At 53.0% G+C, this 21887-nt stretch overlaps 1 protein-coding gene across 1 annotated transcript in view; it reads right to left on the bottom strand.

Moving 5' to 3' along the window:
* Positions 1 to 24: 24 nt before the first annotated feature.
* Positions 25 to 21887, bottom strand: part of CNN2 (calponin 2) — a 48051-nt gene continuing 26188 nt past the window's right edge. Inside the window, exons 6-8 of the mRNA XM_086946713.1 lie at positions 17685 to 17801; positions 8157 to 8303; positions 25 to 2770 (exon numbers count right to left, since the gene is read on the bottom strand). Of these exons, the coding sequence (XP_086802839.1) occupies positions 2501 to 2770; positions 8157 to 8303; positions 17685 to 17801 (534 nt within the window). The 3' untranslated portion in view covers positions 25 to 2500. The remainder of the gene's footprint in view (positions 2771 to 8156; positions 8304 to 17684; positions 17802 to 21887) is intronic.

The following is a 21887-nucleotide window of genomic DNA, read 5'->3' as shown; positions in this document are numbered from 1 at the left end:
AGAGATCAGCAGGGTAGACGGAAGCCATTTCAATTCAAGTCCTTTAATACACAGAATGAGACACACTTGGAATGCACTGTACGTTTCACATATAAATCGCCGTCTCTTGAATCTGCTGCATGCAGTTTGTACTCGTGGAGATTGTGCAATGGCAAAGGGGATGATTGTGTGCAGCTTTGCAACAGCTTCCAGTTCCTTATAACACAGGATGGTCTTTTCTTACATTTCTTTAAAGGACAATGCCACCAGCGATGCACATTATCCTGTAGACGCTCAACCATAACTGAAAGGTGGGTGCATCCTACAGGAAACAAGAAACCTATATCCAGTTAAGCAGTCTCCAGTTCAACGAGTGGTTTGAGAATTGCCTCGAGCCGAAAGCTTGAGCTGCACGAGAAGGCTGAGGAGTAACTTAAGATTTCAGTAAACAAAAATCAGACGTGTCCGCTGTTCTAGCCTGTGGCCGTGGCAAGCGACCAATCAGAACTCCCGTCCCGCCAGGCGCAACCTTCTAATTGACAGGGAGCAGAGATATCCTGACACAGAGGCTATCTGCTCACATTTAACACTACATTGTATTTGCTTTAGTCGCCTACATAGCTACTCAGTAGCTCAATGATCAGAAATTGGCAGACTAATGTGGTCCCAACATATAGAGTTCATAGTCATTCTAAGCATTTTCTTCTTACAGAAGGAAAGCTTTTTAAACAAAGTTAAAAATCCTAAAGGTATAAAAAAAATATTTTACTAGAGCATTCCTTAAATAGGCACTTAATGATAGTTGGCTGGTTTAATCACAGAGCTGCCTTCTACGCATCCACTTTCCAAATTTTTAGGAAGGAAAGAGTCAGCCACCATTGGATCACACTACAAGACAAAAAAAGATTTTTTTAAAAAACAAAAAAAAGCTTGTTCCCTAAAGAATGAATGTGATGGATTGAAGGAACATCATGAAGGCATTCAGATCCAGACTTTGATTTTACAGAATGAAGAGATATCTGGGTGCAGTCTGGTCAACCCAACAAGAAGGAGAGAAACCAAGATTCAGTTGGAGGAATGGGACTGGACACCAGGGAGGAACTTGAACCCACAACTCCTCTACTCCTAAAATGTCCACAGGGAGACTTTCACTCAGAGGAGGGCAGTTTTGTCGCTGCGTTACACCTCGACCATGCACCGAATGGAGAGTCCAGCTCTGGTGAGTAGCGAGACCTGCTTGAGAGACGCAATCCAGAAGGAGGAGACGACTCCTAGTGAGGGAAAGCTTTTGTCTAGAGATGGAGGAGTAAGTCCTAGAAACAGAGAGGTACTCATGAATAAGTGAAAGGATTAGTATACTCAAGCAGCGACATAACCAAGAAAGGTAATGATTGGACCTAGAAAGTGACGAATGTCATTTAGGGAAGGAACGATACCGCTTGGTATTGAGGGAGTACTGGTGGAGTACGAGCAGCAAGGAAGGACTGCTGGCCAGTGACGAGGGGCTTGCGTCTAGGATGAGTGCATTGTGTATCGAGGGAAGGAGTGTGATGTGAGGAGTGGTCTGGTCTAGCGATGGATGGGGTGGTTCACAGATGATGAGCATTATCGAGTGAGGATTGGAGCGGTCGGATTGCGTCTAGGACGAGTGAATTGTGTATCGAGGGAAGGAGTGTGATGTGAGGAGTGGTCTGGTCTAGCGATGGATGGGGTGGTTCACAGATGATGAGCATTATCGAGTGAGGATTGGAGCGGTCGGATTGAGTCTAGGACGAGTGAATTGTGTATCGAGGGAAGGAGTGTGATGTGAGGAGTGGTCTCGTCTAGCGATGGATGGGGTGGTTCACAGATGATGAGCATTATCGAGTGAGGATTGGAGCGGTCGGATTGAGTCTAGGACGAGTGAATTGTGTATCGAGGGAAGGAGTGTGATGTGAGAAGTGGTCTCGTATAGCGATGGATGGGGTGGTTCACAGATGATGAGCATTATCGAGTGAGGATTGGAGCGGTCGGATTGAGTCTAGGACGAGTGAATTGTGTATCGAGGGAAGGAGTGTGATGTGAGGAGTGGTCTCGTCTAGCGATAGATGGGGTGGTTCACAGATGATGAGCATTATCGAGTGAGGTCTGCAGTGGTCTCCTTGGGGAGGCATCTGAGCTTTCAATCATGATTTATAATTCACATCCTGGCGGAGTCACTGTTGTTCCACACTCCTGCATTTACCTTTGAGAGCCACAACTCACTTGTCTATGGCTTTTGTGAGGTTTGTCTTTTCATCATCACCCTGCCCCCCGCCCCCTAGATAACGCTGCTCAGCAGCTGCACTGAGATAATTGAGATGATTCAAGATTGCTGTGCAGTTTCCTGTACCCCCTCCCAACACGAGTCTTCATTCATCGCACTTCGTGGAAAATTGGAGTTGACCAGTAACATTTTTAAATAGGATGGCCCAAGTAGGAAGATTCGGTCCCTCGCTGTGGCCTCGAGTGGCCCAACCTAGCAGAAGAGTTGACACCGCGATCACAAGTCGCCATCCTCCCCATCTTGATAATACTGGTGCGGCAGCTGCCCGGTGAGCTGTTCGGGGTCTGGCTCGGGCAGGTCCTCTGGGTTCCCCTGCGGACAGTACTTGGGGTCATAGATCTGCCGCCCAAGGCCGAAGATCTGCCCGCTCTGGTTGGCCCCTTGATTATATCCCATCTGCAGGGACATCGATGAGTTGTCGCACTTCTCGGTGCCAGTTTTGGTGTCGTAGATGTGCCTCCGGGTCCCAGGGGCTGTCATGCCAACCTGCAAGGGAAAGAGGACAGTGTGGGCAAGGACAGTGTGGGCAAAAACAGAGAGTAGAGGTAAAGAAGGTCTTATGTGCAGTCATCTGGGGGGAAACGCTGCCTTTAGCAAACACAAACACTGTACATGAAGAAAAAAAACTTACCTGCCACAAAAGCCTTGCAGCTTGATACCTATTCTGGATTCACAGTATTTGAAATGTATGCTTTTAAGTAGATTAATCTAAATGAATTCCAGATAGGGAAAAACAACCTACATGAGCATTAATTTGAGGACTTCTATCAAATTGGACTTCGTGTGAACTTGACCGTAACTCGAGAGAGCGGTCGGTCTCAGTCTGGCGCCCATGTGGTCTCCTTCTGAACTTCTATGACACCCTACTTCCAGGATCTTCCTGGACCTCCGAAGCCTCCCACCGCCCGCGAGCCTGCGCTGCCTCTATCACAGACACCGAAGGGCTGCTCACCATCACAGGACGGTCCCTGGCATCAACATGGACTATCTTTGCCTATGTGCGGGGACCGGAGCATTTAAGAAAGTATTATTTCCTAAAATAAACTTGAACTGGCTCTCTGAAGGCATCTCTAGCTGCCTCTACTGTTCCTTTGAACATGAATCCAATTAGAACAGAAGCTGTGGTTGTACCAGTACTTTCTTATTGCTTGGGTCTGTGACCTTTGCAGAGAAACACCCATGCATACAAATTGCCCCTGGATCAGGATTACACTTGTTTTCGCACACTTTTAGGAAACTATTTCACGTACCCTGAAGGAAGAGGCCAAGGGCTCTAGTCAGGTCATTAGCTTAGCTTTTAATGACTGAATGGAGTGGCCTTCTGAATTTGAAAGGGTCTTTTTATGGACTGAGGCTGTGATGAGGAGATTCATCCATCATTGTTGCCATGTGGCCTGTCTGACTTGGCACAATCTTTCCCGGCAGGGGTGCCCGCCATACTCTGAGAGCTGCACACACCGCTGTCACTGCTGGCGTGATCATGCGCCGTCTTCCCTTGGCGGGAGTCCCCTTGCCCTGGACCACTAGGACTGACCGGTTCGCCCACCAGCCCCTCCGTGAGGTCTCCATCAGGACAGCTAGCTGCGGCTATGGGCCGGCACGCTTTCTGCCCACTAGCAGGTATTTTCTGATCCTCCATCGCAAGGTGTGCGTGAATGTTGGGTCGCAATAACCCTCGATCCTCGCAGTTGCTTGAGACAACGGACTCACAAAACACTTGAAGGAGCACAACCGGGCGTCGTTATTCCCCACACTCCCAGAGACTGAGAGTGTAGTATGGGGGAGTTACTTTGTAAAATGTCCTCACTCACTCACAAATGGGATAGGCTCTGGCCGTTATTGAATTGAGCTAAACCAAATGGGGTTCTTTGTGTCACAGTACAATCCTAGTTTGTGTAGCAACATCACTGTCTCCTATGTATGTGACAGACATTGTGGAACTGGCTTCCACGTTACCAACCAATCACCCGGGTAAGGGATCGCATACACCCTTTGGTGGCAAAGATGAGCCAACACAACAGCAAGGCGTCTGTCTCGTAAATACCACTGTCGCCAATTGTGTCCCAAAAGGTAAGGCTTTCAATTGGTAATGTTTTCCCCCTCTTAAAAATATGGGCTGATGACAGAGCCTTGGTTACATAAGAAAGTGTAAATACGAATCCTTTAGGGCTAAGGCCATTGCGGAGTCTCCGGGGAGCCTGGGAAGTGTTGCCATTTTGAGTGTTTTCTTTGTAAATACGTGTTCACAGTGTGTAAACTCAAGCTCAGTCTCCAGAACCAGCGGTTTTCTCTGGGGTTAGAATGTAGACTTATCACACTCCAGCACCCCCCCGCGTAAAGCTGCTCTTTCCAGAGTCCCTTTTTTGTGTGTTTGCAAGTTGAGATATACAGGGATTTGCATCAATTCAACAGTAAAAAGTATCAATTTGTTGGCGATTTCCCTCCAGCGATGGGAAAATCCCTTAATCTCCCCCTACAGGGGCTGAAGTTTGGGGGGGGGGGGCTGAAGGGGGAGGAGTGAGTACGAGAATGAGGTCCTTGTTTGGCAGATGAACCTCCCCCTCAAGGTCCTCTAGGCTGAGATCTGGAACTGCCACACACATTGCTCCTTTGAAAATGCTGACTTTGTGAGGTTTGTTGTTGTGCTTGAAGTGACTACTGAAATTGAGAGGTGTGGCACAGTGGCCAGAGCAGCTGACTCCGGAGCGCTTAGCTCAGCATCATGTGAATCTTGGGAAATAGCTCACTTAATCTCCTCGACGGCCCCCAGCACCTTCAGCCCCTTCGGGGGGAGTAGTTTGCACTTTACAAATGTGGACTATTGCACTATCTGCTGTGTTTCGCTCGACTACCTTATGGAACGGACTGCTTGCCTTCCTTGCTGTTGTCTTCAAACAGGCCTCTCCTGCTGTCAGCACCCATGGATTTAACAGGGTCAAGATATTTACTTTTTCCAGCATTTCACCAGTGCCCGCAATCAAACGATGCATTTGGCAGACATGGCCCTTCTGTTCTGAGCCAAGCATGTGTTTCTAAACTAAGGTTTGTGTTGATGGGTCTAGTGCCCGGAGCATCTATGGCATAGCACGTGCCCACATTTGAAATACTTCGCTCTCTGCAATAATCGCTTAGTAATATATGTTTTATCGACAAAGAAGTGGCTGAGAGTGGGCGATGCACCGGTCAATGCTTGTGCTCACAGTCGCTCTTTTTCCCTCGTCTTCTAATCTTTTGCATCCTTTGTCGGGCAGCAGTCCTCTCCTGTGCGCTCGATGGAAGCGCTCTTATGCGGAGTGTGCGCCATCAGCGAGCCTGGAACCTATGGCCCTTTATGCCCGTGGGATCCGACTTCAGCCCTTCCTACACCTGGAGTCCCAGAGCTGGTTCTAATCACAGCTGTTGTCTTCAACAAGCAAGAGCTGAGGAGTGTTCTTTGCTCAGGAGAGACCTCAAGCAGCCAATCCTTCTCCTCATTCGTCCAGCGGAGCAGCTGCCCTCTGAATATCCGAGGCAAGCTGAGGTCTCCTCAGGACAGGACACATTTACGAGGTTCTTCTCCAGTGGTTCCTCAGTGTCTTCCTGAGTAATACGGGCCCCCAAACTACTTCATCTCCACCTTCAGTAGGACACACATCTTGCTGCCTGTGACTTTCTTCACCGGAGTCAGGGCACTGAAGGAAAGATGAGGAGAGATGTGACATCTTTTGGCTCCGACTTTTTCATTTTGGAAGTTTATAGGCCCGTAGCCCCTTAGAAATGCCTTCCTTTAAGCCATTTGTCATTTTCCTTGGCTTTGTGTAAGAGGTGCTCTATTCTATTCACCATGGCTCCCTGGACCTGGGGTTTCCCACTAGTATCGGAGAGGTAGAAGTCATAAACTTGTCCTCCATTCCGAGGCTGGTGGGCAGAGCGTTCCAGAGCTTGGGGGCGAGGAAAGTAAAAGACCGACCTCATGGTGGTTTGACCTCAGGTCCCTATTGGCACGGTCGGCAGCTGCTGTGGTGTGATTTGCCCGAGGTATGATGCATAGTGCCTTGAATTTGCAGCTTATGGGCAGCCAGTGAAGAGTTTGAGCACAGCACTTGCTAATTGTATTTTCAGACGACCTAACACTATCGGGCAGCAGCGTTCTGAATAATCTCAAGTGTTTTAGTCGCTGGCTTCAGGCGGCTCAAATAATACGAGCTGCCATAATCAAGGCGAGACAGGATCAAATCTTCAATCACGATTCTACGCGACTCTGTCGGGAGTCATTTCAGGACCTTTCTCAGGGCTCTCCGGGGGCCAAAACTGCTACCAGCCAGCTTTTGAGCTCGGAGGCCATGGTCAGCTAATTGTCCAGGGTCATCCCGAAGCTCTTTACTTCTGACTTGGGGACTGGACGTTCCCCTAGAGGAGATGGCCAGGTGATCTGATCCCAGAGCGTTGGTTTGTTCCCTAATCCCAAAACCTCGTTTTTTTCTCCATTCATCTTCAAGCAGCAGGCGGCCATCAACGCAGACACCTTTTCTAGGCAGCTGTTGAGCCTCATGGAGATAGGGTCCATGTCTGGCGACAACCAGCTGGGTGTCGTCCGCCTACGATGCCATCTTCAAACCAAAGGAATCAATGATACTTGATAACGGGCCAACATAAAATGTTAAAAAGCGTAGGGCTGAGAGACGAGCCCTGCGGAACCCCACGGTGCCGCTGACTGGACGACATGGAGGGCCTCTCGCTAAAATGAAAGCTGGGTTTTTTCAAAAATGAGGGACGCCACCTGAGGGCCTTGCCTCTAATACCAGCTTCTTCCAGTCAGTGAAGAGAATTAGGATAGGAAACCGCATCAAAGGCGATCATAAGGTCCAGGAGGAACAGTGCTGCTTATCCACCCGGGTCCACGATCATGTCAAGATCCTCTGTGGCCCCCCCCTGGTTGAGGCTGCTCGGTGCCTTGGGGTCGACGCTCTACTGGAAGCCGGTCCTCTTTTTGAGAAAACCCATCACCTTGGTGTCGTTCCTTAACTATGACCCGCTCAGTGCGATGTTTCGTGCTTAAAGGAGGTTTATTTTGGGGAAGGTCTTTTACCATTTTCTGGTTAAGCAGTCCTGGAAAGACTGTATTGATTCCGGATTTCTGAATTATTTTTAAAACGCCTTACACCCCCATGATACCTAAGTGACCCCCCCGCCCTCCTCCTTTTCATGGTAGTAAGCTCATGACTTAACTGCCACACTTAGAGCACAGTCACTTCTCTTTGCCCCCTTCCCCTAGTTGATGCACTTGCATGTGCCCCCATGTGCCCCCGCTTCTTCGCCTCACCCTGGGCCCTCAGATCTTCTCACCCTGTCCCTCAAATCTGATGAAATCTGCTCACCCTGGGCCCTCAAATCTGATCACCCTGGGCCCTCAAATCTGATCACCCTGTCCCTCAAATCTGATCACCCTGTCCCTCAAATCTGATCACCCTGTCCCTCAACTCTGATCAAATCTGATCACCCTGTCGCCTCCCCAGGCGGGCTCGCTTGGTGCCTCCATGCTGCTCTGCCTGTTAGTACATCACCTCTTGCTATTCTGCGGGCACCATAACTAGCTGGCACACTTATTGATGAACTCACTGTCCACTTCGCCGCCACCTGCCTGGTTAATTTTTGGTGCATTTAATCCCAACTAAGCCCCCCCGCCATCTGACTGTCACATACGTTGGTGCAACTGGTCCCCGTATGCTCCCATATCTGGCTGGCACACTTGTTTGCATGCGCTCTCCTTACTGCCCGTGCTCCCATATCTGGCTGGCACACTTGTTTGCATGCGCTCTCCTTACTGCCCGTGCTCCCATATCTGGCTGGCACACTTGTTTGCATGCGCTCTCCTTACTGCCCGTGCTCTTACCTGGCTGGCACACTTGTTGGTGCCCATCTGTAGACTGATGGTAGAGTGGTCCATGGGTGCCAGGATCTGGTTCTTAGGATCATAAAGGTGCCTCCTTGTGCCGTAGGCGGTCATGCCTGATTGGCTGGCGCATTTATTTGTGCCCATCTGATAATCAACAACAAGAAGAAAATGGAAAAAAATGAGAGAAGAAATTGACTTGTTTGGTCAGAATATCGATCCACATCATGCCCCCTCCTCCATCACCTTTTCTGCCCCATATACGCGCCAGTCTGTGCTTCTCTGCTGGTGCCAGTCGACCCGAGGCCTCTGGCTGCCTCCCTGCACCCCTGTGCTACAATCCTTGCTTCACAGCAACATCCACCTTTCTCTTCTGTGGTCTCCAGGTGCCTTCTGTTGTCTTGCACCTGTCCTTGGGGGATTACAAGGATGGTCTGACCCGCTACGTGCCGGGCTGAGTGCCTAGGACCCGTCAGTTGCGCCTGCCCAAGCCTGGGGGCTGCCTGGTCTCTCCCTTTCCCTGTTTTATTGAATCCTTTTATAATGTGGAAATCGTTGGGTCGTCGTGACCGTCTGGACCTGCTCCATAGCGGTCGCACCCTCGCTCTCTGCCTAACCTACCTACGCCTTGAGCCTTGCTGACCTCATCGCCTGCCTGCCCTGATACAGCGCTGCCTGCCCTGATACAGCGCTGCCTGCCCTGATACAGCGCTGCCTGCCCTGATACAGCGCCTGAACTGCACATAGCGCCTGGTATCGTTAGGATCTTATATTAATTATTAATCATTGGCCTTGCATTGCGGCGATTTTTAAAACAGCCTAAAAGTGTTTTTGTGTATTCTGTGCAACTTTACCTCTGCTCGCACTCCGGCTGTGCCCCGGTTTCGATTTCGGCCATTTGGTTGTGGTGTTTACTTGTGGCCCGTGTCTCCTCCCCGCTCCCGCCTCCCAGCCGACCCTCCCACGCTCCGCCCCCCTCCACTCTCCATTTAAGACAGATGAACCAACGCGCAGCGTCCACGCGCTGCGGCCGCTCCGAAGGTGCACCAAAGGCAAGCCCGTCTACGCCCGTCCGCGCCAAGACCGCGCCCAGCGCCAAACCCCCTGGTCCCCGCATCACCCACCCCTCCCGCATTACATACGACGCCTCCACCCTCTTAGCACTTAACCCCGGCCGACTCCCTAACTGCGCCCAAGCAGCACCTGGACACACCCATGGAACCTTCACCTGCCACCCCTGCAAATTCTCCTGCATCAAGACCCACACCAAACCCATGAACACCAAACAGAGACCCGACACCAACCACCTTAAATGCATCCTTCTCAACACCCGGTCGGTTCACAAACACGCCATCGACCTTTGGAATCTACTAGACACCTCTTCTCCGGACATCGCCTTCCTAACAGAAACCTGGATGAATGCCTCTTCTGCTCCAGACATCACCATAGCCATCCCGGACGGCTACAAGATCATCCGTAAGGACCGCCCCATCCAAACAGGAGGAGGCATCGCCATCGTCCACAAGAACACCATACGCGTCTCAATTAGCTCAGAAGACAACCTCGCGATCGCCGAACACCTTCACTTCCAGATCCACACCGACCCCAAGACCACACTAAGAGGCACCCTCCTCTACAGGCCACCAGGACCCCGTACAAAATTCAGCGACATCATCACTGACTTCATCACCCCACACGCCCTCCCCTCGGAAGAATACATTCTACTGGGAGACCTCAATTTCCATCTGGAAAAGAGCAACGACAGTAACACTGCCACCCTTCTGGACAATCTCGCCAATCTCGGACTCAAACAACTTGTCAACATCCCCACTCATTGCGCAGGACACACACTCGACCCTATCTTCACTTCCAGCAAGCACATCTCCTTCACTCCCACCACACCCCTCCACTGGACGGACCACAGTTGCGTCCACTTCACTTACAACAAGACCACGATCCACAACCACCCTCAACCAACTTTACGAAGAAATTGGAACAAAATCACCATCGACCAGATCTCCTCATCGCTTCTTCAAAAACCACCTGCCTATTCAACGAACCCTAACCAAGCCGCTATCAACCTCACACAATGGCTAACCCAAACCGCCGACAAACTAGCACCCCTGAAAAAACATCAAATCAAGCAAGGAAGCAAGAACGCCCCCTGGTTCAACGATGACCTCAAGAAATCCAAGAAGCTATGTCGCTCCCTTGAAAAAACTTGGAAAAAAGACCCAAACAATATCACCCAAACCGCCTTCAAAAACGCCACCCGCAAACACCACCAACTAATCCGAACAGCCAAGAAATCAGCACTCAAAGACCGACTAGACAACAACACTCGCAACAGAAAGGAACTTTTCAACATCATCAAAGAATTCACCAACCCCACCGCCAGTTCAAACGACATCACCCCCTCTCAAGTCCTCAGTGACTCCCTCACCTCATTCTTCCATGACAAAATCGCCGAAATTCATAACAGCTTTGACAACCAACCTGTAAACCAGTCCACCCCACTCACCTCCGAACCTGTACCTCCTCCGAACAACCTTTTCGACTGGAACCTAATCACCACAGAAGACACCATTCACCTGATGAACTCCATCCACTCAGGATCCCCGACAGACCCATGCCCCCATCACATCTTCAACAAAGCAAACTCCGTTATCGCACCCCATCTCCGAGACGTCATCAACTGCTCCTTCAACTCCGCCACATTCCCAGAAAGCTGGAAACACGCCGAACTCAGCGCCCTTCTGAAGAAACCTACAGCTGACCCCTCCGAACTCAAAAACTACCGCCCCATCTCGCTCCTCCCATTTCCTGCCAAAGTCATTGAGAAAGCCGTCAACAATCAACTCGCCGCCTTCCTCGAAACCAACAAATCACTCGACTCCTCACAGTCTGGCTTCCGAGCCCAACACAGCACCGAAACCGCCCTCATCACAGCTACAGACGACATCCGAACTCTACTGGACAACGGAGACACAGTCACCCTCATCCTCCTTGACCTCTCTGCAGCCTTCGACACAGTCTGCCATAGCACCCTAATACAACGCCTCAGCAACATCGGAATTCAAGGAAAAGCATTGGACTGGATCATCTCGTTCATCGCTGGAAGAACTCAGAGAGTCCGCCTCCCCCCTTTCAAGTCAAAGGCCTCCGAAGTCATCTGCGGCGTCCCGCAAGGATCATCACTCAGCCCCACCCTCTTCAACGTCTACATGAGCCCCCTCGCAACCATCGCACGGAAACACAACCTCAACATCATCTCCTACGCTGATGACACTCAGCTGATCCTCTCACTCACCAAAGACCCAATCACCGCCAAAACCAACCTACATGAAGGGATGAAAGAAGTAGCCGAGTGGATGAAGCACAGCCGTCTGAAACTGAACTCGGACAAAACGGAAGTCCTCATCTTAGGTTCCTCCCCCTCCGCCTGGGATGACTCTTGGTGGCCAGCGGCCCTTGGAAAAGCTCCCATACCGACTGACCACGCACGGAACCTGGGCATCATCCTGGACTCCTCACTCTCGATGACCAGACAAGTCAACGCCGTCTCATCATCATGCTTCAACATCCTACGCATGCTCAAAAAAACATTTAGCTGGATCCCCACCGAAACAAGAAAAACGGTCACCCACGCTCTGATTACTAGCCGTCTGGACTACGGAAACACCCTTTACGCCGGCACCACCGCAAAATTGCAGAAAAAACTCCAACGCATCCAAAATGCTTCAGCCAGACTCATACTAGACATCCCTCGCAAAGACCACATCTCCGGTCACCTGAAAGACCTGCACTGGCTCCCAGTCAACAAAAGGATAACTTTCCGTCTCCTCACCCACGCACACAAGGCCCGCTACGAACTCGGACCGGATTGCCTCAACACGCGCCTTTCCTTCTACACCCCCACCCGCCAGCTGCGTTCGTCCAACCAAGCCCTCGCCGCCGTCCCGCGCATCCACAAAGCTACCATGGGGGGAAGATCCTTCTCCTACTTAGTAGCCAAAACCTGGAATTCCCTCCCCACCCACCTCCGCCTCACTCAAAACCACCTGGCCTTCAGAAAACAGCTTAAAACCTGGATATTCGATAAGTAAACCTCCCCCCCTTCCTCAAGCGCCTTGAGACCCTCTGGGTATGTAGTGCGCTATATAAATTATGACTTGACTTGACTTGATCTTTCTCACGCCGTCCGCACCTCTGCGGAACCTACTATCTGTCTCTGTGATCCCAGGGCCCAACTTCTTGCACCTGCTTCGCGTCTCTTGGGGGCTTTTGACGGTCTCACCTAACCGAGGGACCACCGACTGTCCCACTGGAGCACATACAGTACTCTGCTCACCCTGGGCCCTCAGATCTGCTCACCCTGGGCCCTCAAATCTGCTCACCCTGGGCCCTCAAATCTGCTCACCCTGGGCCCTCAAATCTGCTCACCCTGGGCCCTCAAATCTGCTCACCCTGGGCCCTCAAATCTGCTCACCCTGGGCCCTCAAATCTGCTCACCCTGGGCCCTCAAATCTGCTCACCCTGGGCCCTCAAATCTGCTCACCCTGGGCCCTCAGATCTGCTCACCCTGAGCCCTCAAATCCGATCACCCTGGGCCCTCAAATCCGATCAGCCTGGGCCCTCAAATCCGATCACCCTGGGCCCTCAGATCTGATCACCCTGGGCCCTCAGATCTGATCATCCTGGGCCCTCAGATCTGCTCACCCTGTCCCTCAAATCTGATCAAATCTGCTCACCCTGGGCCCTCAAATCTGATCACCCTGTCCCTCAAATCTGATCATCCTGTCCCTCAAATCTGATCATCCTGTCCCTCAACTCTGATCAAATCTGATCACCCTGTCCCTCAAATCTGATCACCCTGTCCCTCAAATCTGATCATCCTGTCCCTCAAATCTGATCATCCTGTCCCTTAACTCTGATCAAATCTGCTCACCCTGGGCCCTCAAATCTGCTCACCCTGGGCCCTCAAATCTGATCACCCTGGGCCCTCAAATCTGCTCACCCTGGGCCCTCAAATCTGCTCACCCTGGGCCCTCAAATCTGCTCACCCTGGGCCCTCAGATCTGCTCACCCTGGGCCCTCAGATCTTCTCACCCTGTCCCTCAAATCTGATCAAATCTGCTCACCCTGGGCCCTCAAATCTGATCACCCTGTCCCTCAAATCTGATCACCCTGTCCCTCAAATCTGATCATCCTGTCCCTCAAATCTGATCATCCTGTCCCTCAAATCTGATCATCCTGTCCCTCAACTCTGATCAAATCTGATCACCCTGTCCCTCAAATCTGATCACCCTGTCTCTCAAATCTGATCATCCTGTCCCTCAAATCTGATCATCCTGTCCCTTAACTCTGATCAAATCTGCTCACCCTGGGCCCTCAAATCTGCTCACCCTGGGCCCTCAAATCTGATCACCCTGTCCCTCAAATCTGATCACCCTGTCACTCAAATCTGCTCACCCTGGGCCCTCAAATCTGCTCACCCTGGGCCCTCAGATCTGCTCACCCTGGGCCCTCAGATCTGCTCACCCTGGGCCCTCAGATCTTCTCACCCTGTCCCTCAAATCTGATCAAATCTGCTCACCCTGGGCCCTCAAATCTGATCACCCTGTCCCTCAAATCTGATCACCCTGTCCCTCAAATCTGATCACCCTGTCCCTCAAATCTGATCATCCTGTCCCTCAACTCTGATCATCCTGTCCCTCAACTCTGATCATCCTGTCCCTCAACTCTGATCAAATCTGATCACCCTGTCCCTCAAATCTGATCATCCTGTCCCTCAAATCTGATCATCCTGTCCCTCAACTCTGATCAAATCTGCTCACCCTGGGCCCTCAAATCTGCTCACCCTGGGCCCTCAAATCTGATCACACTGTCCCTCAGATCTGCTCACCCTGGGCCCTCAGATCTGCTCACCCTGGGCCCTCAGATCTGCTCACCCTGGGCCCTCAGATCTGATCACCCTGTCCCTCAAATCTGATCACCCTGTCCCTCAAATCTGATCACCCTGTCCCTCAAATCTGATCACCCTGGGCCCTCAGATCTGCTCACCCTGGGCCCTCAGATCTGCTCACCCTGGGCCCTCAGATCTTCTCACCCTGTCCCTCAAATCTGATCAAATCTGCTCACCCTGGGCCCTCAAATCTGATCACCCTGTCCCTCAAATCTGATCACCCTGTCCCTCAAATCTGATCACCCTGTCCCTCAAATCTGATCACCCTGTCCCTCAAATCTGATCACCCTGTCCCTCAAATCTGATCACCCTGTCCCTCAAATCTGATCAAATCTGCTCACCCTGGGCCCTCAAATCTGCTCACCCTGGGCCCTCAAATCGGCTCACCCTGGGCCCTCAAATCGGCTCACCCTGGGCCCTCAGATCTGCTCACCTTGGGCCCTCAGATCTGCTCACCTTGGGCCCTCAGATCTGATCACCATGGGCCCTCAGATCTGATCACCCTGGGCCCTCAGATCTGATCACCCTGGGCCCTCAAATCTGCTCACCCTGGGCCCTCAAATCTGCTCACCCTGGGCCCTCAAATCTGCTCACCCTTGGGCCCTCAAATCTGCTCACCCTTGGGCCCTCAAATCTGCTCACCTTGGGCCCTCAAATCTGCTCACCCTGGGCCCTCAAATCTGCTCACCCTGGGCCCTCAAATCTGCTCACCCTGGGCCCTCAAATCTGCTCACCCTGGGCTCTCAAATCTGATCACACTGGGCCCTCAAATCTGATCACCCTAGGCCCTCAGATCTGATCACCCTGGGCCCTCAAATATGCTCACCCTGGGCCCTCAAATCTGCTCACCCTGGGCCCTCAAATCTGCTCACCCTGGGCCCTCAAATCTGATCACCCTGGGCCCTCAAATCTGATCACCCTGGGCCCTCAAATCTGATCACACTGGGCCCTCAAATCTGCTCACCCTGGGCCCTTAAATCTGATCACCCTGGGCCCTCAAATCTGCTCACCCTGGGCCCTCAAATCTGATCACACTGGGCCCTCAAATCTGATCACACTGGGCCCTCAGATCTGATCATCCTGGGCCCTCAAATATGCTCACCCTGGGCCCTCAAATATGCTCACCATGGGCCCTTAAATTTTCTCACCGTGGGGTTCACAGCTGACTCAACCCTACATGGGGGATTGCCGGATTTGATTTGATTATATAAGTTCGGCATATATCAAAAACATAACTAAGCCACCTTGTGCATCCCCCAAGTAACATGTTTTCTGTTGGAGACCTAAACCTGTAGGATTGAGAACTGTGCCTTTAAGATACCATCTCCCATAACAGCGTTCGATACCATCTCCCATAACATCCCATAACATCTTGATCGAACGACTGACTGTAAGTGGAATCGGCAGGAGGGCACTGGACTGGATTAAAAGCTTCCTCTCCAACGCACCCAATGTGTCACCATGGGTGATTTTAGATCTGAAGAGGTTAAGATCACCAAGGGGGTCCCGCAAGGATCGCGTCTAAGCCCAACCCTATTTAACACCTATGTGGCCCCCTTGGCAGAAATAACCAGATCTTATGGCTTCTGCCCAGTGTCCTACGCTGATGACACGCAGCTACTCTTCCCCTTTAAACATCTTACCCCTGAGATTATACAATCTTTCTCTGATGGGATGAAGGCAGTAGCGCGTTGGATGTCTTCCAACTTTCTCCAATGCAATGTTGGGAAGACTGAAGTGATGCTCTTCGGTAAAGCTAGGATCCAATGGTCCCCTGATTGGTGGCCTCTAGACCTAGGTCCAGTCCCTGAACCCAAAGCAATAATCAAGAATTTGGGGGTACGTCTGGAACCGGAGTTGACCATGAAACAGCATGTTAACGTCACTGTAGGATCTTGTTTCCACGTGATAGGTCTCCTCCGCAGGATATTCCCTTTTCTCCCTGACTCACACAGAAGAACCCTAGTTCAGGCTTTGGTGATCAGCCGTCTAGATTACTGCAATGGTTTGCTAGCAGGAGCTAATGAAGAGGTTTTAGATCGTCTGCAGGTAGTACAGAACACAGCAGCCAGGCTGGTGCTTAATGCACCCCCCAGATCTCCATCCAAACCTTTACTGCGTAAACTTCATTGGCTGCCCATACGCTTACGAGTAAAGTTCAAAACCTGCTGTACTATTCATAAAAGTCTTCATGAATTAGGACCTGAATATTTGACAAAAAAAATGTGTCCCATATGTTCCTGCCCGCACCCTTAGGTCCAGTGAACAGCTGCTATTAAATGTACCCAAGATCAGTAAAACCAGGCTAGGCAGCAGGGCGTTGTCCGTGGTGGGCCCTAATTGTTGGAATATGCTTCCATTGCCATTGAGACAATGCTCTGACCATCTTCGTTTCAGAAAGAACCTGAAAACGTTTCTGTTTAGCTCATTCTAGCGAATTTCCCTTTCTTCTGATTTATCCTGAATAATATTCTTAGATATCTCTGCTACCTCTACTGCTTTTTTTCAGGCCGGCTGTCATAAGCGCGGAGATACTCCTCTGGGAGTCTATTCATAGCGCTATAAAAACCAGCAAATAAATAAATAAATAAATAAGATCTGCTCAACGCGAGAGCCATTTGTTCTTCTTCAGAGCTGAGGACTGTTCATGTTGACCTGCAAAGGGATAGACATGCCGGTCTAGGACACCTTCGGCTCCACCTATCCGGCTCCCGCCCAACAGCAATGACCGGCACAACAATCCCATGGAGCAGATCAGAACCTTTTAACAGGCACAGAGGACTTCCTCGTCTGCACAACCCAGCACTAAAGCCACACCGGTCCTTTCCACTCTGTAAAGCTGCGATACTTGGGGTCCTCAACTGCACTTTCCTCCCTCACTGACCGGCACCGAGCTGACCCCCGCCCTAGCACACAGCTCTGCTGTCCCTGCGTCTCACCTGCACCCTCTTCCCTCACTGACCGGCACCGAGCTGACCCCCGCCCCAGCACGCAGCTCTGCTGTCCCGGCGTCTCACCTGCACCCTCTTCCCTCACTGACCGGCACAGGGCTGACCCCCGCCCCAGCACGCAGCTCTGCTGTCCCGGCGTCTCACCTGCACCCTCTTCCCTCACTGACCGGCACCGAGCTGACCCCCGCCCTAGGACACAGCTCTGCTGTCCCGGCGTCTCACCTGCACCCTCTTCCCTCACTGACCGGCACAGAGCTGACCCCCGCCCTAGCACACAGCTCTGCTGTCCCGGCGTCTCACCTGCACCCTCTTCCCTCACTGACCGGCACCGAGCTGACCCCCGCCCCAGCACGCAGCTCTGCTGTCCCGGCGTCTCACCTGCACCCTCTTCCCTCACTGACCGGCACAGGGCTGACCCCCGCCCCAGCACGCAGCTCTGCTGTCCCGGCGTCTCACCTGCACCCTCTTCCCTCACTGACCGGCACCGAGCTGACCCCCGCCCCAGCACGCAGCTCTGCTGTCCCGGCGTCTCACCTGCACCCTCTTCCCTCACTGACCGGCACCGAGCTGACCCCCGCCCCAGCACGCAGCTCTGCTGTCCCGGCGTCTCACCTGTAGGCCAATCACGCACTGGCCGGCCTTCATGGTGGATTCGTCAAAATTCCGCTCTTGTTTCTCCGAGTAGCGCACCCCAATATCCATCGCAGTGGGGCCTCCTTTTGTCTTTGCCTGTGAGGGTTACATGGGCATTGGTTAGCAGCGGGCTCTGGGGAGACAGCGCGTCTTCAATAGTAATGCATTGGATCAGGGTAAGGAGACCGGAGCAGGGTAAGGAGACTGGAGCAGGGTAAGGACCGGAGCAGGGTAAGGAGACTGGAGCAGGGTAAGGAGACTGGAGCAGGGTAAGGAGACTGGAGCAGGGTAAGGAGACTGGAGCAGGGTAAGGAGACTGGAGCAGGGTAAGGAGGCTGGAGCAGGGTAAGGAGGCTGGAGCAGGGTAAGGAGGCTGGAGCAGGGTAAGAAGACTGGAGCAGGGTAAGAAGACTGGAGCAGGGTAAGGAGACTGGAGCAGGGTAAGGAAGGTAAGGAGACTGGAGCAGGGTAAGGAGACTGGAGCAGGGTAAGGAAGGTAAGGAGACTGGAGCAGGGCAAGGAGACTGGAGCAGGGTAAGGAGAGTGGCGCAGGGTAAGGAGACTGGAGCAGGGTAAGGAGACTGGAGCAGGGTAAGGAAGGTAAGGAGACTGGAGCAGGGTAAGGAGTAGAGCAGGGCAAGGAGACTGGAGCAGGGTAAGGAGAGTGGCGCAGGGTAAGGAGACTGGAGCAGGGTAAGGAGACTGGAGCAGGGTAAGGAGACTGGAGCAGGGTAAGGAGAGTGGAGCAGGGTAAGCACTGGAGCAGGGTAAGGAGACTGGAGCAGGGTAAGGAGACTGGAGCAGGGTAAGGAAGGTAAGGAGACTGGAGCAGGGTAAGGAGACTGGAGCAGGGTAAGGAAGGTAAGGAGACTGGAGCAGGGTAAGGAGTAGAGCAGGGCAAGGAGACTGGAGCAGGGTAAGGAGACTGGAGCAGGGTAAGGAGACTGGAGCAGAGTAAGGAGACTGGAGCAGGGTAAGCACTGGAGCAGGGTAAGGAGACTGGAGCAGGGTAAGGAGACTGGAGCAGGGTAAGGAAGGTAAGGAGACTGGAGCAGGGTAAGGAGTAGAGCAGGGCAAGGAGACTGGAGCAGGGTAAGGAGAGTGGAGCAGGGTAAGGAGACTGGAGCAGGGTAAGGAGACTGGAGCAGGGTAAGGAGACTGGAGCAGGGTAAGGAGAGTGGAGCAGGGTAAGCACTGGAGCAGGGTAAGGAGACTGGAGCAGGGTAAGGAGACTGGAGCAGGGTAAGGAGAGTGGAGCAGGGTAAGGAGACTGGAGCAGGGTAAGGAGAGTGGAGCAGGGTAAGCACTGGAGCAGGGTAAGGAGACTGGAGCAGGGTAAGGAGACTGGAGCAGGGTAAGGAGACTGGAGCAGGGTAAGGAGACTGGAGCAGGGTAAGGAGAGCGGAGCAGGGTAAGCACTGGAGCAGGGTAAGGAGACCGGAGCAGGGTAAGGACCTGAGCAGGGTAAGGAGAGTGGAGCAGGGTAAGGAGACTGGAGCAGGGTAAGGAGACTGGAGCAGGGTAAGGAGACTGGAGCAGGGTAAGGAGACTGGAGCAGGGTAAGGAGACTGGAGCAGGGTAAGGAGACTGGAGCTGGGTAAGGAGACTGGAGCAGGGTAAGGAGACTGGAGCAGGGTAAGGAGACTGGAGCAGGGTAAGGAGACTGGAGCAGGGTAAGGAGACTAAAGCAGGGTAAGGAGACTGGAGCAGGGTAAGGAGACTGGAGCAGGGTAAGGAGACTGGAGCAGGGTAAGGAGAGTGGAGCAGGGTAAGGAGACTGGAGCAGGGTAAGGAGACTGGAGCAGGGTAAGGAGACTGGAGCTGGGTAAGGAGACTAAAGCAGGGTAAGGAGACTGGAGCAGGGTAAGGAGACTGGAGCAGGGTAAGGAGACTGGAGCAGGGTAAGGAGACTGGAGCAGGGTAAGGAGACTGGAGCAGGGTAAGGAGACTGGATCAGGGTAAAGAGACTGGATCAGGGTAAAGAGACTGGAGCAGGGTAAGGAGAGTGGAGCAGGGTAAGCACTGGAGCAGGGTAAGGAGACCGGAGCAGGGTAAGGACCGGAGCAGGGTAAGGAGAGTGGAGCAGGGTAAGGAGAGTGGAGCAGGGTAAGGAGAGTAAAGCAGGGTAGGGAGACTGGAGCAGGGTAAGGAGACTGGAGCAGGGTAAGGAGACTGGAGCAGGGTAAGGAGACTGGAGCAGGGTAAGGAGACTGGAGCAGGGTAAGGAGACTGGAGCAGGGTAAGGAGACTGGAGCAGGGTAAGGACTGGCGCAGGGTAAGGAGACTGGAGCAGGGTAAGGAGACTGGAGCAGGGTAAGGACTGGCGCAGGGTAAGGAGACTGGAGCAGGGTAAGGAGACTGGAGCAGGGTAAGGAGACTGGAGCAGGGTAAGGAGAGTGGAGCAGGGTAAGCACTGGAGCAGGGTAAGGAGACCGGAGCAGGGTAAGGACCGGAGCAGGGTAAGGAGAGTGGAGCAGAGTAAGGAGAGTGGAGCAGGGTAAGCACTGGAGCAGGGTAAGGAGACTGGAGCAGGGTAGGGAGACTGGAGCAGGGTAGGGAGAGTGGAGCAGGGTAAGGAGACTGGAGCAGGGTAAGGAGACTGGAGCAGGGTAAGCACTGGAGCAGGGTAAGGAGACTGGAGCAGGGTAGGGAGACTGGAGCAGGGTAGGGAGACTGGAGCAGGGTAGGGAGACTGGAGCAGGGTAAGGAGGGGAGCAGGGTAAGGAGACCGGAGCAGGGTAAGGAGACCGGAGCAGGGTAAGGAGACTGGAGCAGGGTAAGGAGACTGGAGCAGGGTAAGGAGACTGGAGCAGGGTAAGGAGACTGGAGCAGGGCAAGCACTGGAGCAGGGTGAGGAGACTGGAGTAGGGTAAGGAGACTGGAGCAGGGTAAGGAACGGAGCAGGGTAAGGAGACTGGAGCAGGGTAAGCACTGGAGCAGGGTGAGGAGACTGGAGCAGGGTAAGGAGACTGGAGCAGGGTAAGGAGACTGGAGCAGGGTAAGGAGTGGAGCAGGGTAAGGACCGGAGCAGGGTAAGGAGACTGGAGCAGGGTAAGGAGACTGGAGCAGGGTAAGGAGACTGGAGCAGGGTAAGCACTGGAGCAGGGTAAGGAGACTGGAGCAGGGTAAGGAGACTGGAGCAGGGTAAGGAGACTGGAGCAGGGTAAGGAGACTGGAGCAGGGTAAGGAGACTGGAGCAGGGTAAGGAGACTGGAGCAGGGTAAGGAGACTGGAGCAGGGTAAGGAGACTGGAGCAGGGTAAGGACTGGCGCAGGGTAAGGAGACTGGAGCAGGGTTAGGAGACTGGAGCAGGGTAAGGAGACTGGAGCAGGGTAAGGAGACTGGAGCAGGGTAAGGAGACTGGAGCAGGGTAAGGAGACTGGAGCAGGGTAAGGAGACTGGAGCAGGGTAAGGAGACTGGAGCAGGGTAAGGAGACTGGAGCAGGGTAAGGAGACTGGAGCAGGGTAAGGAGACTGGAGCAGGGCAAGCACTGGAGCAGGGTAAGGAGACTGGAGTAGGGTGAGGAGACTGGAGCAGGGTAAGGTGACTGGAGCAGGGTAAGGAGTGGAGCAGGGTAAGGAGACTAGAGCAGGGTAAGGAGACTAGAGCAGGGTAAGGACCGGAGCAGGGCAAGGAGACTTGAGCAGGGTAAGCACTGGAGCAGGGTAAGCACTGGAGCAGGGTAAGGAGACTGGAGCAGGGTAAGGAGACTGGAGTAGGGTAAGGAGACTGGAGTAGGGTAAGGAGTGGAGCAGGTTAAGGAGTGGAGCAGGGTAAGGAGACTGGAGCAGGGTAAGGACCGGAGCAGGGTAAGGAGACTGGAGCAGGGTAAGGAGACTGGAGCAGGGTAAGCACTGGAGCAGGGTAAGGAGACTGGAGCAGGGTAGGGAGACTGGAGCAGGGTAGGGAGACTGGAGCAGGGTAGGGAGACTGGAGCAGGGTAGGGAGACTGGAGCAGGGTAAGGAGACCGGAGCAGGGTAAGGAGACCGGAGCAGGGTAAGGAGACCGGAGCAGGGTAAGGAGACTGGAGCAGGGTAAGGAGACTGGAGCAGGGTAAGGAGACTGGAGCAGGGTAAGGAGACTGGAGCAGGGCAAGCACTGGAGCAGGGTGAGGAGACTGGAGTAGGGTAAGGAGACTGGAGCAGGGTAAGGAACGGAGCAGGGTAAGGAGACTGGAGCA

Source organism: Lissotriton vulgaris, chromosome 12, assembly GCF_964263255.1.
Source record: "Lissotriton vulgaris chromosome 12, aLisVul1.2, whole genome shotgun sequence".
NCBI lineage: Eukaryota > Metazoa > Chordata > Amphibia > Caudata > Salamandridae > Lissotriton > Lissotriton vulgaris.
This window is presented reverse-complemented; position numbering and strand designations above follow the sequence as displayed.